This window comes from Salvelinus fontinalis, chromosome 18 (assembly GCF_029448725.1).
Source record: "Salvelinus fontinalis isolate EN_2023a chromosome 18, ASM2944872v1, whole genome shotgun sequence".
Classification (NCBI taxonomy): Eukaryota; Metazoa; Chordata; class Actinopteri; order Salmoniformes; family Salmonidae; genus Salvelinus; species Salvelinus fontinalis.
This window is the reverse complement of record NC_074682.1, coordinates 22653175-22671621: the sequence shown is the minus strand read 5'-3', so window position 1 is coordinate 22671621 and position 18447 is coordinate 22653175. Positions and strand designations below refer to the sequence as shown.

Genomic DNA, 18447 nt, shown 5'->3' with positions numbered 1-18447 from the left:
ATGAAGTAGTGTGTAATTATGTATGCCACCATTATATATGCCAAAAGCACCCTTTTTTCATGTCAGCTAGATAGACCAACTTTTACATCACATAGTAAAACCTGTGTATTTACCTGTAATAGGTAGGTCAATGCAGATAGTAAAACCTGTGTATTTACTTGTAATAGATAGGTCAATGCAGATGTGGCCAACTGGGTTTGAACTCGGGTCACCTGGTCACCACTGTGTTAGCCCACAGCTCAAGTCTAGACATTAGCTCAGGGAGCTCATGCAAGACTTAAGGTCTCAGGCAAGGTTACTCATCATGTGAGGGTGGTTCTCCAAAAAATCTATAGAGTATTGATCACTTTTCCTCCCACCATATACACTTTAAAAAAAGGAGTGGATCAAAATATTTTTTTACAAGCAGCAAAACACACAGTCATAACAAATATCTGATACATTGTGATTATAGACAGAGAGATAGAAAGATACATGTAGAGAGAGAGAGAGAGAGAGAGATTGTGTGTGTGTGTGTGTGTGTGTGTGTGTGTGTGTGTGTGTGTGTGTGTGTGTGTGTGTGTGTGTGTGTGTGTGTGTGTGTGTGTGTGTGTGTGTGTGTGTGTGTGTGTGTGTGTGTGTGTGTGTGTGTGTGTGTGTGTGTGTGTGTGTGTGTTTGTGCGCGCGTGTGTGCGTGCGTGTAAAATCAAATAAAAATGTATTGGTCACATGCACCGAATACAACAGCTGTAGACTATACTGTGAAATGCTTACTTATGAGCCCATTCACAACAATGCAGAGTTAAAAAGTAAGAAAAATACTTGCTAAATAAATTTTTTAAATAAGTAAATAGTAACATAATAAAATAACAACGAGGATATATATACAAGGAGTACTGGTACCAAGTCATTGTGCAGGGGTACAAGGTAGTTGAGGTAATTGAGGTAATATAGTATGTAGGTAGAGGTAAAAGTGACTAGGCAATCAGGATATACAATAAACAGAGTAGCAGCAGCATCTTATGTGAAAGTGTGTGTGTTTTTTTTAAACGTTGATACTGGTAATGTAGGATACAGGTGATGTAACCAAGCCCAACCAGTTTGGGTGAATGTTGTCTCATCAAACTATTCAAAGTAAGCTATCCAAGTAGGTTATGGCACTTCTCATGTGCATGAGAAACTTATCCAACTATTATTTCCCAGAGAGTGTGACAGCTTGAAGGAGAATTGAGAAACATTGGCACATCTCAAAAACCGTAAAACCAAGCATTTAACTCACTGTAAACAACTTAGGGAGGAAGAAAAGTCTTGATTTTAATAGAGGGCTGAAATACTGAAATATGACTTCACGGCATCACAGCAGTTGTGGCAGACACGTCTCGGGGCTGGGTAGAAATAAAACCAGTCACAGTCGACACACAGTAAAGCAATATATTCCTCACCATTCAACCTGTCAATCAGGATTAATGGTCTTTAAAAAAACTCCCTTCAGATCGCAGGTCTTTTTTTCAACACTGCGGGGACGGGTAGTCAGAGCGCTATAAAGTAAGCTATCGGAGTCAGAGGCGGTAACGTCCAAGGATAGGAACACAACACACTTGTTGTGTAGACGATTCAGTAGCGCATGCCTTCGGAGACACTCTCGCCTTCTTTAGGTTACTTGAAAAGTAACAGCGGACTACCGGTGTAATATGGTCATTAGTCAAAAATAATAGTTTGCCAATAACCTGAATAATCGATAAACATGCCAGAGCTCCGTATATTGACGCATTTCTGAGCTTGGGACATAATTGCCTAAATGTTATGAAACATTGACTTCAACTGCTGCAGTTGGCTAGTTTGAGTTTGGTTTTAACCAGATATTTACCTAAAAACCGCTCTGCAGAGGACATCACGATTGGAGGATATCAAACTTGTGTTCGAAAAATTGAGAGAATTTAGATTACTGTAAGAATAAGTAACATGGATTTTAAGTGTTTGAGCTGTATAGTGTTTTTCCCCATACACATTGTCTACTACATATTGAAAGCAAGTGTGTACTTACTGCTACCAAGTAGACGAAGAACCCTGATCAAGGAGGTGGTCCTGATCACAGGCGGGGGACGCGGTATCGGTCGTCACCTGGCTCAGGAGTTTGCCAAGCAGGGGGCTAAAAAGGTAAATAAAACACATGCATGCGTTTAGTTTCTGCACTTTATTAATTGTATTATGCAACTTGTTGAGCATCAAACGTGATTGGGTTTTACTTAACCTTGAGTAATATGAGCACTCCTAAAATAGCCTATAGTTCCCCAGACCTGTGCATGTTTTCATATCTTTTGAATTGTACGCTCATTGATTAGGCTACATGGTTATAACGATCATTGAGTTGATACCCTGTAGCCAACCTCTGAACACCTTCTGTGCGATACCTAGTCTTTTTTATGAACACTTCTATCCATAGCTATTATTTGTATTGACGTACTACCCCCCCTCCCTTATTTTCTTAAGCGCCATAGGTTTGCAGCAAGTAGCCTACATTAGTTTGTCCACTTGTTCCTCCAATCTATTGTTTCCTCTGTAACATGAATGGGTCTTGACCTTAGGAGTAGATCAGCCAATTATATTGCAGGACAGGGCCCTCAATTTTGGCACAACAGACTATTGTTTAACTAGGCAAGTCAGTTAAGAACAAATTCTTATTTACAATGACAGCCCTACACTGGCCAAACCCTAACGACGCTGGGCCAAATGTGCAGCGCCCTATGGGACTCCCAATCACAGCCGGTTGTGATACAGCCTGGATTTGAACCAGCGTGTCTGTAGTGACACCTCTAAGCACAGAGATGCAGTGCCTTAAACCACTGCGCCACTCAGGAGTAAGTCTGCAGAAGGGCAAAAGTCTCTGACCATTTGACCGCTGACGTATTATAGTGACTCACGGAACGATTTCTGTTCAGCCAAAGCTCAGAAAAAAAGGAGTTATGGCTTAACATTGATATAGGATGAGATCAAGCATCATGAATGTCCAGAATAAAGTTTTATTGTTGATGACTGCCAACAGGAGTGACCTTGATCAAGTGATAACATACCACTTCTATGGAATTGGGATGAACTTTTTCAACTTTCTGAAGAAACATGTTTAAAAGCTAATCACATAATCCTCAGGAGAAATGTTGTAGTCCTGCTGGGACTAGCATAACAACACGAACTGTGCCAAGTGCCTACACAAGACATCACATTGCCATAATAAAACACTGATTCAGATGTGTTTTTCAAGCAAACCAGCAAGGCAGAAACTTAACTTAACCTTAACCACACTGCTAACCACAATTCCTAACCCTAACCTTAATTTAATACCAAAAGCACACTTTTGTTTTCATGAATTTTTACAATATAGTCAATTTTGACTTAGCAGCTGGCCTATCCAAGGAGAAATCGCCCAGTTCTGCCTCCAGGACAAGACTCATGACAATAAACGTCAACCTGCTACCTTACACTGAGTTTATTATTGAGGTGAAATGAAGCCCACAGAGGAAGATGGCATGTTTCAGCTGCCTCACCCATCCAAACGATGCATCCCGTCAGCCAAAGCTCTTATAAATAGCATGTCCCCACCCTCCTCCTTAACAAGAAACAGTCACTTATGCTTGAAATGCCCCAGTGACTACATTGACAGTCCCCGCCAGGCCGCCACTACTGGTCAGACTACCCACTATTCCAATTACAATCCAAACATTACACAGCTGAGTGCATAGCGAGCCACCATAGTGTTCTGTTAGCTCTGAATTGTAATGGACAGAGTCTCAGACACACAGATGGAGACATAAGCATTTCACAATGATTCCATATGAATACCACCCCCCCACCCCCACTTTATTTGTTTAATTTTTTTTTTTTTTTTTTTACAAATGATTAAATAGCTAGTTGTATTTTCACCCATGCAACTTAGAGGAATAATTATAGCTTTATGAATTGTCCTATGGAGCACCACATGTTGCAGCTTTTGCATATCCTGTCCAAGCTAAAATCCCCCATTTTAACTTTAAGTGCTTTGGCCTTGCTCTTCATCCTTCCATCAACATCTCCTCAGGGAACAACCCACAAAAAACCTGTGGCTTTTAAAAGCTATAATTTGCAGCTGCACAACAAAGGAAGTCACCATTCTTGTCAGGACCCCATTGTTGTGTATTATCAAGGTGTGAAGGCTTTGAAAACAACACCTGCACTAATGTGCCTCACAATCACTCCCTGCCTAAGATATGCTAAAAAGAGGTAGGACATTCATCACAAATAACCTCTAGGAAAGACTTTACCCCAGTTTGAGGTCCATTGTGATTGGCAGACGGAATTTCTCTATTCTCTCTAGCAGCTTTGGTTCTTTCACGGTAGGGAGTGCACTAGCCACAGCATTGATGAAAGAATGATGCGAGGTGAAAAGGAGAGACTGGTGAGAGGGGGAGTGAGGCCTTGTGTGTGTCGTCAAAAGAGCCGTTATAGAGTGAAGCACTAAAACAATAAACCACAGCAACTTTACAAAAGCTGAGCACCCAAGTTCAGAGAAAGAGGGAGGGGGCCTCTAGCACAACCACAATAAATGTTTCAGAGGTTGAAGCAACATATCCACATATGCTCTCAATGTACCCTATGCAATTCAAATATATTCCACTGGTATCCTAAACCAGAAATCCAAAATCCCCTTGGTTAAAAATGTCAGCATGTAGAATTTAATAAGGTACTTAGTGGGGCATTTTGTTTTTGCGACTCAATTTGTGGATCATAATATTTTGAACATGTGGAGAAGAAAGTACAATTGAAGATAGTAAGAGATATTGGCATCTTTCTCAGCACCGGCTACTCATTAGGAGAACTGGGAACATATGCCTCTACCCAGGTTGATAGTGGCTTTATACATTGGCAAGCTCTATTGTGTGTGTGTGTGTGTGTGTGTGTGTGTGTGTGTGTGTGTGTGTGTGTGTGTGTGTGTGTGTGTGTGTGTGTGTGTGTGTGTGTGTGTGTGTGTGTGTGTGTGTGTGTGTGTGTGTGTGTGTGTGTGTGTGTGTGTGTGTGTGTGTGTGTGGAGGCGGGAAGCACACTGCTCCCAGCTGGGTATTGCCCTGCAACTGACCCTGTTGTCTCCGCACTAATTAGACAGCGGTAGGGCAGGCGACTGCCTCCTGAACTCCCTGTTTCCCCTCCCCGTGCCCCCTCCCTGCTAGCCCCTATCCCCTACAACTGGTGTGAAGAAGAGGGTTCATGCCCATCCTTGAACCCATTTTTTCCCTTGTGAAATATTATTGGGTTCTGGTGTAGAGATGTGGATGAGGCCCACCACATCGCCAGTTCATCATCATTGCACCCTGATACACCAACACTTGGAGATTTGCAAGACTTACTGTCTTTGAATAAATCATGTCCTTGAACAGACCATCAATTTTACACAATTGGTGAATGTTGTTTAATCTTGTCAGATATGGCACCTCAGACATAGTAATCACTGGTTTATCAGAGATAAACGATGTGAGGGAATTTAGAATTAGTTTTCCGTAACACTTAGACATTCTAAGCTGATAGCTCTAGATTTGGCCGGCCATTGTTTATCCTGAAGCCCCAGTGTGTTGGGACTGGCAGATAAGCATTATGAATGAAATAACAGGAGAGCACAGTGTGAGTGGTGATTTTTAATGAGAAATGTCAGGTTTGTTTGTTAGGATGAAATCCTATTAAAGGCTTTCAGTAATTTACCTAGACCCATCCATTCACTTCTGCTGATTACTCAAATGGGCTGGCAAACGAAGCAAACAAAAAAGCAATCTAAAGAAACTCAAACAAAGACCCATCCAGTGGAAAGCCAAACATTTTTACTCTTGGAACTTGATCAAAACTGCATATCATGCAGATTGTGACCCTCCCGTATCTCCCCCAAAGCAAACATTTCACTTTACAGTCTTAATTCTCCCATTATGCAAGTAAACATAAGCCCATAGGGACAAGCTTCATTAAAACATTGGTGGGATCTGAATACACTGTCACAGACAGCTGCTCAGATTGCCATAGATTTAGTGTTGCAGTAAAACAAGACAAAAACCTTCGGCAAGCTAGCTATGCATGTTTAAGATGCTGAGATATACATTTACTATCCTCCTATTCATTCCTAAATAAATTAGTGGCTATAGCCTGGCTGTCTCTGTACTCTTCTCCATCAGAACAAGGATGTCACTGTGACCTCTGCTTGTGTTTGTTATCTTCCTTATCTACATGTAGAATTAAGATTTTTTTGTATTCACACAATATTGATATCATACTGTAAGGGTGGGTGGATGAAAGACACACACACACAGGATCACTTTCGAGAGGACTTTCTGCAAAAATATTAACCTTGGTCACTGGCAACCAGCCAAGCCCTACACTGGCCCCATCAGCACTTCACACACAAACTGTTTTCAGACTCCCTGACCAGAAATGACTGGGTTCATCTGCCCAACAGGCCGTGTAATCTCTTTGAGAATGTGTGTTTGAGAGATGAGGAGGGCTCACCCCCTGATTTCATTACCTTTCCCTGACCCCAAAGACTGACGGATCTAATTGCCCAATCGCTGCCCCCCACCTCCATTCTAGCCCATGTTCCCTGCTCAAATGACTGAGCTTAATTTACCCTCTCCAGGCTGATGAAGAGACGTTTCATTCACACTGCAACCCCACCCCCTTAATCTCGCTCTGAAACTATTTGTTGCTTCTAAACATGGCCTCTCTGTTCTCTGAATGAAAGGAACATTTCAACCAAATTATCTCATCTCATCCTAGGGCCAAATGCTGCAAACATGAAATGTCTGTACACTTGTTGAGAGCATGTGTCATCGGCATAGTTGTTTGGCTTTGGCTACCCATTAAACGTATTTTAGCCATGTTTTTCTCAGGATTTCGACAACAATAAGTGTACAGATAGCTGATTGTTGACTGATTGTTGAAAAGCAAAATATCACTATTCATTTAGCTGAGCTAATTGCTCATATTTTATTCAGAGCATATTACACTGTTATGCAATTTTATAACCCTATTTTATAACCCTTGGCTAATGTTTACCATCTACAGGTGATCCTGTGGGGGCGCACAGAGAAGTGCTTGAAAGAGACATGCGAAGATATCTCCCAATTTGGAACAGAGTGCCACTACTTCCTGTGCGACGTGGCCAATCGGGAGGAAGTTTACAAGCAGGCCAAGGTGGTCAGGGAGAAGGTATGCTATTTAGATCTATTATAAATCCCCCAAAAATCCACACAAATACAAAATATTGTTTGGAGCCAGTGAAACGCTCATGGGTCAAGGTTTTTCTCACTGCTGTTACTCCTGTCTACAGAACTGGCAGGGATTCATCGTTATTTAAATCCTCTCCCCATCTGACATACAGTACCAGTCAAAAGTTTGGCCACACCTACTCATTCCAGGGTTTTTCTTTATTTGTACTATTTTCTACATGGTAGAATAATAGTGAAGACATCAGAACTATGAAATAACACATATGGAATCATTTAGTAATGAAAAATGTGCTAAACAAATCAAAATATATTTTATATTTTATATTATTCAAAGTGGCCTTGATGACAGCTTTGCACACTCTTGGCGTTCTCTCATGCCTTTCAATTAACAGTTGTGCCATACAGGTTACAAACTAAATGGAAAGAGATTTCTGATGTACCAATTCCATGGCACATGGTTTATGAACTGGTACAAAAAACTACACTTGATTCAACACTTAGAGTTTTTAATGTAAATTATTATATAAAATTCTTGCCACCAAAAGAATGCTATATATATGGTGCGTACAACATTCTCAGCTCTGTAGATTTTGCTGCGAAGAGACAGAATCAATAGATCATTTATTCTGGTATTGCCCTATGTTGCTTGTTTCTGGTCACAGGTTAAGGAATGGTAAAAAAAATCACAACATGCACTTAAAATTAACCTTACAAATAGCAGGGTTGGGTGATTTGGAAAGCCATAGTCAGTCAATAAATATTACTCGTAGGAAAGTTTTTCATCTTTTACCCCTTTTTCTCCCCAATTGGTAGTTACAGTCTTGTCTCATCGCTGCAACTCCCGTACGAACTCGGGAGATGCGAAGGTAAAGAGCCATGCGTCCTCCAAAACACGACCCAACCAAGCCGCACTGCTTCTTGACACAATGCCCGCTTAACCTGGAAGCCAGCCACACCAATGTGTCGGAGGAAACACCATACACCCGGCAACCATGTCAGCTTGCGTGCGCCCGGCCCGCCACAGGAGTCACTAGAGCGCAATGGGACAAGGACATCCCTGCCAGCCAAACCCTAAACGGGACGACACTGTGCCAATTGTGTGCCGCCCCATGGGTCTCCAGGTCGCAGCTGACTGCGACAAAGCCTGGACTCGAACCAGGATCTCTAGCAGCACTGCTATCAACTGCAATGCAGTGCCTTAGACCACTGCGTCACTCAGGAGGCCAAGGTTTTCAGCTTTAGCTCACAATCTGTGGATTCTATACGATTAGACAGGTTAAAAAATGATATAAAACATCACAGCACAATTGAAAAATATATGGTACATGGAAAGCAAACGAGGGTGGTCTATGGTGATAGGTAGGATTGGCTGAGAGTGGCTGAGGGGTGGGATTAAATTATTTATGTTTGGTAATGTATTATTGTTATTTGACTGATTTATATAAAAGTACCATGTAAAATGTGTATTCAAAATGTGCATGCAAAATATATACGTAAAATGTATGTACAGTTGAAGTCGGAAGTTTACATACACCTTAGCCAACTACATTTAAACTCAGTTCTTCACAATTCCTAACATTTAATCCAAGTAAAAATGCCCTGTCTTAGGTCAGTTAGGATCACCACTTTATTTTAAGAATGTGAAATGTCAGAATAATAGTAGAGAGAATGATTTATTTTAGCTTTTATTTCTTTCAGTGGGTCAGAAGTTTACATACACTCAATTAGTATTTGGTAGCGTTGCCTTTAAATTGTTTAACTTGGGTCAAACGTTTCAGGTAGCCTTCCACAAGCTTCCCACAATAAGTTGGGGGAATTTTTGCCCATTCCTCCTGACAGAGCTGGTGTAACTGAATCAGGTTTGTAGGCCTCCTTGCTCGTACTCGCTTTTTTTCAGTTATGCCCACACATTTTCTATAGGATTGAGGTCAGGGCTTTGTGATGGCCACTCCAATACCTTGACTTTGTTGTTCTTAGGCCATTTTGCCACAACTTTGAAAGTATGCTTGGGGTCATTGTCCATTTGGAAGACCCATTTGCGACCAAGCTTTAACTTCCTGACTGATGTTTTGAGATGTTGCCTCAATATATCCACATAATTTTCCTACCTCATGATGCCATCTATTTTGTGAAGGGCACCAGTCCCTCCTGCAGCAAAGCACCCCCACAACATGATGCTGCCACCCCGTGCTTCACGGTTGGGATGGTGTTCTTCGGCTTGCAAGCCTCCCCCTTTTACCTCCAAACATAATGATGGTCATTATGGCCATTTTTGTTTCATCAGACCAGAGGATATTTCTCCAAAAATTACGATCTTTGTCCCCATGTGCAGTTGCAATCCGTAGTCTGGCTGTTTTATGGAGGTTTTGAAGCAGTGGCTTCTTCCTTGCTGAGCGGCCTTTCAGGTTATGTCGATATAGGACTCATTTTTCTGTGGATATAGATACTTTTGTACCTGTTTCCTCCAGCATCTTCACAAGGTCCTTTGCTGTTGATCTGGGATTGATTTGCACTTTTCGCATCAAAGTACATTCGTCTCTAGGAGACCGAACGTGTCTCCTTCCTGAGCGGTATGACGGCTGCGTGGTCCCATGGTGTTTATACTTACGTAATATTGTTTGTACAGATGAACGTGGTACATTCAGGCGTTTTGAAATTGCTCCCAAGGATGAACCAGACTTGTGGAGGTCTACTATTTTTGTGGCTGATTTCTATTGATTTCCCATGATGTCAAGCAAAGAGGCACCGAGTTTGAAGGTAGGCCTTGAAATACATCCACAGGTACACCTCCAATTGACTCAAATTATGTCAATTAGCCTACCAGAAGGTTCTAAAGCCATGACATCGATGTCCTAGCCGACTTGCCAAAACTATAGTTTGTTAACAAGAAATTTGTGGAGTGGTTGAAAAAATAGTTTTAATGACTCCAACCTAAGTGTATGTAAACTTCCGACTTCAACTGTATATGTAGCAGAAAAGCTGTAAAAAAAACTAAAAGATATTTGTCCTTCGAAGAGGAGTAAAATTATTATTTTTTAAATAAGGTGTGCCTTGTTAAAAGTTCATTTGTGGAATTTCTTTCCTTCTTAATGCATTTCAGCCAATCAGTTGTGTTGTGACAAGGTAGGGGGGTATACAGAAGATAGCCCTATTTGGTAAAAGACTAAGTCCATATTATGGCAAGAACAGTTCAAATAAGCAAAAAAAACGACAGTCCATCATTACTTTAAGACATTAAGATCAGTCAATCTGAAAAATTTTAACAACTTTGAAAGCTTCTTCAAGTGCAAAGGGTGGCTACTTTGAGAATCTCAAATATAAAATATATTTTGATTTGTTTAGCACTTCTTTGCTTACTACATGATTCCATGAGTTTTTTCATAGTTTCGATATCTTCACTATTATTCTACAATGTAGAAAATATTAGAAATTATGAAAAACCCTTGAGAATGAGTAGGCGTGTCCAAACTTTTGACTGGTACTGTGGAGATTACACCTCAATTGCAATGTCAAGATAAGATAAGCGTGTTGAATATGAGTCAGCTCTACAACATAACTTCACATGAAAAGAAAGTAGGTAGGAAAAAATGGTTAAATCCTCTTAATAAAAAAACGTCAGTGTTGATTCTGACATTTGTTTTGTTATTATTTTTTCAGGTGGGAGATGTTACGATTCTGGTGAATAACGCTGCAGTGGTCCATGGGAAAAGTCTGATGGACAGCGACGATGACTGTCTTTTGAAATCTCAACATATCAACACAATGGGGCAGTTCTGGGTAAGTGTTGTTGAGGTTTAGGAAGAGAGGTGTGTGCTTCCTTACAGTTAGATCAATCTTATCATTCTCCAAAAGTGCTTTTATTGGCCAATGTCCCTTCATGTCAGTCTCAGCTTACTTTACAGGAGTGTTGGGGTATTTCCAAATTATAGGCTTACTGCTTCAGCCCCTAGGTAGAACATCAGAGGGCCTCTGAAACCTATAGCAGTCTCTGTTTGAATAGAGATCAAACTTCCAGGTTGCATAAATGCAATCATCAGCTAAAAAAAAATGAAACTCAATCTGTGGCTCCACTTGGGCCTGCTTCCTCTGTGTGTCTCTTTTTCATGTGTATAACTGTACATTTTCCCCAATTCCCTCCCCCCTTCTTCTCCCTCATCCAGACTACAAAGGCCTTCCTGCCACGGATGCTGGAGCTCCAGCATGGCCACGTGGTCTGTATAAACTCCATCCTGTCCCAGTCGCCCATCCCTGGGGCCATCGACTACTGCACCTCCAAGGCCTCCTCCCTGGCCTTCATGGAGAGCCTGACTCTGGGCCTGCTGGACTGTCCCGGGGTGGGTTGCACCACCGTGCTCCCCTTCCACACCAACACTGAGATGTTCCAGGGCATGAGAGTCAGGTCAGCAAGCCTACGACATGGTTCTTCACAATCTAGTTTAGATTACACCACCACTACTGCCATGCACCATTTTCTTCATGCATGTATTGTAGTTACGGTAAAGTTAATCTCTCTGGGTTTTCTGGTCCTGTAGATTTCCAGCGCTCTTCCCTCCCCTCAAGCCAGAGAGAGTTGCTGAAAGGACTGTGGATGCAGTCAGGACTAACACAGCCTACGTTTACATGCCCTGGACCATGCATGCTCTCGTTGTCCTCAAAAGGTAATGTCTCATATCATTTTGGCCTATTTAAAGTACATACAATTGAAGTCGGAAGTTTACATACACTTAGGTTGGAGTCCTTAAAACTTGTTTTACAACCACTCCATACATTTCTTGTTATCAAACTAGAGTTTTGGCAAGTTGGTTAGGACATCTACTTTGTGCATGACACAAGTAATTTTTCCAACAATTGTTTACAGACAGATTATTTCACTTATAACTCACTCTATCACAATTCCAGTGGGTCAGAAGTTTACTTACACTAAGTTGACTGTGCCTTTAAACAGCTTGGAAAATTCCAGAAAACGATGTTATGGCTTTAGAAGCTTCTGATAGGCTAATAGACATATTTTGAGTCAATTGGAGGTGTACCTGTGGATGTATTTCAAGGCTTACCTTCAAACTCAGTGCATCTTTGCTTGACATCATGGGAAAATCAATAGAAATCAGCCAAGACCTCAGGAAAAAAACTCCACAAGTCTGGTTCATCCTTGGGAGCAATTTCCAAACGCCTGAAGGTACCACGTTCATCTGTACAAACAATATCACGCAAGTATAACCACCATGGGACCACGTAGCCGTCATACCGCTCAGGAAGGAGACGCTTTCTGTGTCCTAGAGATTAACGTACTTTGGTGCGAAAAGTGCAAATCAATCCCAGAACAACATCAAAGGACCTTGTGAAGATGCTGGAGGAAACGGGTACAAAAGTATCTATATCCACAGTAAAACGAGTTCTATATCGACATAACCTGAAAGGCCGCTCAACAAGGAAGAAACCACTGCTCCAAAACCGCCAAAAAACAGCCAGACTACGGTTTGCAACTGCACATGGAGACAAAGATCGTACTTTTTGGAGAAATATCCTCTGGTATATTGAAACAAAAATAGAACTGTTTGGCCATAATGACAATCGTTATGTTTGGAGGAAAAAAGGGGAGGCTTGCAAGCCGAAGATCACCATCCCAACCGTGAACCACGGGGGTGGCAGCGTCATGTTGTGGGGTTGCTTTGCCGGCAGGAGGGACTGGTGCACTTCACAAAATAGATGGCATCATGAGGAAGGACAATTATGTGGATATCTTGAGGCAACATCTCAAGACATCAGTCAGGAAGTTAAAGCTTGGTCGCAAATGGGTCTTCCAAATGGACAATGACCCCAAGCATACCTCCAAAGTTGTGGCAAAATGGCTTAAGGACAACAAAGTCAAGGTATTGGAGTGGCCATCACAAAGCCCTGACCTCAATCCTATAGAAAATTTGTGGGCAGAACTGAAAAAGCATGTGCAAAGAAGGAGGCCTACAAACCTGACTCAGTTACACCAGCTCTGTCAGGAGGAATGGGCAAAAATTCAACTTATTGTGGGAAGCTTGTGGAAGGCTACCCGAAACGTTTGACCCAAGTTAAACAATTTAAAGGCAATGGTACCAAATACTAATTGAGTGTATGTAAACTTCTGACCCACTGGGAATGTGATGAAATAAAAGCTAAAATAAATCATTCTCTCTACTATTATTCTGACATTTCACATTCTTCAAATAAAGTGGTGATCCTAACTGACGTAAGACAGGGAATTTTTACTAGGGTTAATTGTCAGGAATTGTGAAAAACTGAGTTTAAATGTATTTGGCTAAGGTGTATGTAAACTTCTGACTTCAACTGTACATGTCTTTCACTCATATGTAACCTCATATATAACCTCATTTCTCTGTACTGTCTCCACACCCTAGCTTCATGCCACAAGCTGCTCTTGAAGAGATCCACAAGTTTTCTGGAAGCTATACCTGCATGAATACGTTCAAGGGGAGGACATAAAAACGAATTATCCTGAATGTCAATACATATCAGAGGAACCTTACTAAGTCTGGAGGATGTTGAAGGGAAGTATCCATGGGCTACAGGACATTGGGAAACAATGGAAGCGTTTTGAAAGTATGCAGGAAAGTGTCTTGGAGACTTTAGCATGCTGTATATTGTTGCTCCGACGGGGTAGATTTCACTTACACGCTGCTGGAACTTATCCTGGTCTCATTCTTGATCTCCTGTGTGTAGTTGGACGGACTAAATACCATTCACACATTGAGCAGAAGCCATGCGAAACTAATCTGGATAAACAGCAGTTTTTTTTTCAAGTCTGTTTTTTATTATCCTTTGTTTTCTACCAATCATGTGTCTTTGAATGGAATCACATTAATAAATTGATGTTACAGACAACCAAAGTGTCTCTTTGTTCACATAGACTGGCGAATGTCTAGTGAGTCGTCAACACAGCAGAGCTAACCAGATGACATGATAGAGAATATTAACTCAGTTATGCCAACCATGAGATCTCTGCACATGCCAGGCTGTGAAACAGCAAATGAGCAACATTCATTGGAAGGCAAAACGGAGCCATACACTGTTAACTTATACATTGTTAAGTAGGTTGGGTCTGGAATTCAATCCAAAACAATTCTATAGTGCGCTTGACATTTTAAATTGCATTTAAGAGCTGCATTGTCGACTTGACACTCGGATTGAATCACGGCTCAAGTTGTTACATGCTGGAAAAAGGTTAATCATGAAACCATTAGATGTTTTATTGAGTAATCTAAAACATGGTTCAAAAAGGCCTTGCAACATGTATCCCTGAGATCATCAAAGATAACCTGTCCAAATTACAGTATATGTGGTGTGGGGGAATACCTGATTTAGAAGAATGACTTTAATGATTAATGAATGGGCCTTGCTTCTGACTTTCACATACTGTACCATAGCATCAGAGGAAGAATGTACAGTTAGGTTTCCACTCCTCGCTATGAGAGGTAAACTTCACCCACTTAATGAATTGATATATAGTGCACAGATCTAGAGACCCAGAACTGTGTTGTTGTGACATACCCTATGTCTGAGCACAAGTCAAGGCAAGCACACACACATAGCCCCAGGCCAACCAATAAGAGATGACTGTAAAAACAGGAATAGTGTCTGCCCTTTGGCTGCCAGACAAGGCTCATAAACATTCATTTGAATCCAAGCGAACCATAAATGCCCTCCTGTGCGCTCACGATAGGGCCGCTCATTGTGATCACTAGGTGACCCACACCAGGCTGGACAGAGGGAGAAAGGATGTGCTCTGCTGGGAGAGAACCTTAGCCTCTGTTAAGGGCCTGTTTTTCATTCCCTGAGTGGGCTATAGCTGTTGCGAAAGAGGAGGGAGAAGATAGAGGCATGTTGAGACAGAACTAGGTCGATGAGGGAGCCATGTAGTGCAAGTATGGTGGAAGAGGAGGGCTGAAATGGCTTGAGTCTCACGGGGCAGGTTCAGAGCAAGGTTAGCCAAATAGTGGATAAATCACAGGGGGAGACAGAGGGGGGGGCTTGGAAAGACACACACACTCTCTCTGAGCTTGATGGACCAGGTGGAAGCAGAGGGGTGACTAGGGTTGGGGTGTTGATGCATAGAGAGAGATTGAGAGAATTACAGTACATGTTACACTATTTGATTGACCTCATCCAGAATAACTCTACACTTTTGACATTCTGGCATGAAGTAACTAAAGAAATAGGATGCAGGGCTTTGTAACATTACTAAAGTTTCAGTAGTAGTAAAGGATTTGAGCTGATGAAGAATTCAGCACAGCTATTGTCTTAGATTCAAATCAAGACAATAGCTGTTTTGTGTTATTGACTGTACGTTTGTTTATCCCATGTGTAACTCTGTGTTGTTTTTGTCTCACTGCTTTGCTTTAGCTTGGCCAGGCCCTGGTTAACTAAAGGTGAAAAAAAAAAAAAAAGTTTCAATCGAAGACAGATATAGTCCACTGTCCTCTAAACTCTCTTTCACAGCCTTCTCCCCCATCAGCAATCAGGAACTATTGTTGTATTTATCTTAAATTAACTGTAATAATCTGCCACATTTGTGCTTCACTTTAAAGCTGCAAGCCTAAGTGTACTTTCCTATATGATTTCCAAGCATTTGGAATCGCAACAGAAGTGCTTGGAAAGTCCCCCTCCAATGATCCATTAAATATGTTATAGGCCCTAGGATCTGGAGTCCATTTAGCTGGTTTTGCAGTGATGCCGAACGCATGTAAAATTCTGGGCAGTGGAGGATTCTGTCGTCTCTCACTTCCCATAATCCCATGGATCCCCTGACTCTGACTTTCCTGGCTGCAGGTTCCTCACAGCCCCCCCCCCCCCCCCCCCCCCCCCAAAAAAACCCTGATAAGTGCTAGGAGTACAATGACGAATGGAATTATCCTGCAATAAATATTCTGACTCAATGCAGTCATTGTATTCCAATGAGAGAAACAAATGTCTCAGATATGTCCCAAAATAGGAGGACCAAGAGTGCATTCATTGTATTACTTGCTGCACTGCCTTATCCTATTTCTCTGTTCGTTTTTATTAGCATTCTTGCCAGTCTGATGCTATGTTCATCCATCAAGAGGCAGGTTGGTTGTGTGATAAAAGGTTCAGTACTAACCCCCAGCAAGGGGCCAACCTCCAGCCTCGGTTGGCCTGTCAAACAACAAGAAATATTGAGCAGCAGGTTAGAGGTCAAAGGACCAGTGAGCTCAGAGGGTGTCGAAGGCCAGTAAATGCCTTTGGGTATAGCTGTGGCCGAACACACACGCTGTGGCCAAACTGTTTGTGTACACTGAAGGTGACCTGGCCAGCCACTTTGACAGTAATCAAGCAACTATACAGCTCCATGATGGTCAAATGTGAGTGCTTTTCATTGTTTTTCTACTTCATATACTACCTAACATTGATTGTTATTTGCAATTACTGAGTTTTTAATAAAAAATTCAAGACATCAAAGTATTTTCTTGATACTACTAAGTGACTGAAAAGTGGACCAATTCAACACTAAAAGACGTACTGAGTACACTCTTAGAAAAATAAGTCGTATCTAGAACCTAAAATGGTTCTTTGGCTATCCCCATAGGAGAACCCTGTGAAGAACCCTTTTTGGTTCCAGTCATAACTATTTTGGTTCCAGGTAAAACCATTTTGGGTTCTATGTAGAGCCCTTCCACCGAGGGTTCTACTGTACATGGAACCGAAAAGAGTTCTACCTGGAACCAAAAATGGTTATTCTTGGAACCAAAAAGGGTTCTCCTATGGGGAGAGCTGAAAAACACTTTTGGAACCATTTTTTCTAAGAGTGTAGTGTAATTCATTATTGGCTGTTGGCCACACAAAGCCCTACTGGTCTCCTAACAAACTGTGCAGAACACCATATCTTAATATGATCTTTTGGGGGGGGGGGGGGGGGGGGGTTTGGAGCCACACTGCAAACTTCCTCTCCTCTTATCTCTTGTTTTTCATTCAGGTTTATTTCTGGAACAGCTTATCACATGGGCATATCTGATCAGGAACAGCAACATTGTCACAGAGATCACAGAGAGCGCCGTGTCCAGCTGACAAGGAATTGCATAACGGAGTCTCGACTCTCGTGAAAGAAACTTGATCACTTTCAAGCGTCTCTGTGTTGAAACAGTCTGGCATAAAAGACCTGGGTTCGGTCAATCAATGTTTGCCATTTATTTCAGTTTTTCTACCCTAACTTTGGATGGAATTTGTTAATCTTTCCTGATATTAGCTAAAGGCATGATCTTCTAAAGGTCAACCTGAGAGGGGACTGGTGTGCATGTGACTTTGAATGTTATGCTTTTGAACATTGACAGTTAACTGGAGAAAGTGGGAGGTAAACGCTCAGGGGCAAACAAAGCAAAGCCTTGGCAAACTGTTGGAGGGAAGGGTGTGTGTAGGTGAAACACAGTTCACACTGTGTGAATGGGCCGGGGATATTTATAAAGCCCACCAGGCATCACGTCAGGAGGCTAGGCTGAAAAATGTTGTTCCCAGATGGACCGTCTCAGGCAGATTCTTTATTACTGAACTGCTTCCTTATATACTGCAACAACAATATAAACTCAACATGTAAAGTGTTGGTCCCATGTTTCATGAGCCAAAATAAAAGATCCCTGAAATGTTCCATACACACTAAAAGCCTATTTCTCTCAAATTGTATGCAGAAATGTGTATACGTCCCTGTCAGTGAGCATTTCTCCTTTGCCAAGATAATTCACCTGATGTGGATATATTCTTGATATGTGGCATATCAAGAAGCTAATGAAACAGCATGATCATTACACAGGTGCACCTTGTGCTGGGGACAATAAAAGGTCACTTTAAAATGTGCAGTTTTGTCACACAACACAATGCCACAAGTAGCTGACTGTAGGAATGTCCAACAGAGCTATTGCCAGAGAATGTAATGTTCATTTCTATACCATAAGCCACATCCAACATCACTTTAGAGAATTTGGCTGTACATTCGACTGGCCTCAAAACCGCAGACCACGTGTAACCACGCCAGTCCAGGACCTCCTCATCTGGCTTCTTCACCTGAAGCATCATCTGAGGAGGGGGAAAAGCCCTTTTGTGGTGAAAAACAAATTATTATTTGCTGGGCCTGACTCCCCAGTAATTGGGCCTTTGCCCTCCCAAGCCCACCCATGGCTGCACCCCTGCACAGTCATGTGAAATTCATAGATTAGGGCCTAATTTATGCATTTCAATG

At 41.8% G+C, this 18447-nt stretch overlaps 1 protein-coding gene across 1 annotated transcript; it reads left to right on the top strand.

Annotated features, from left to right (window-relative positions):
• The first annotated feature begins 1383 nt into the window (after positions 1 to 1383).
• LOC129815164 (short-chain dehydrogenase/reductase 3-like) lies at positions 1384 to 16056 on the top strand. The gene is made up of 6 exons (XM_055868648.1): positions 1384 to 2136; positions 7051 to 7194; positions 10872 to 10991; positions 11375 to 11613; positions 11747 to 11872; positions 13604 to 16056. The coding sequence occupies exons 1-6, from the start codon at positions 1942 to 1944 to the stop codon at positions 13686 to 13688; spliced, it is 909 nt and encodes a 302-aa protein (XP_055724623.1). The 5' UTR covers positions 1384 to 1941; the 3' UTR covers positions 13689 to 16056.
• The last annotated feature ends 2391 nt before the right edge of the window (positions 16057 to 18447 follow it).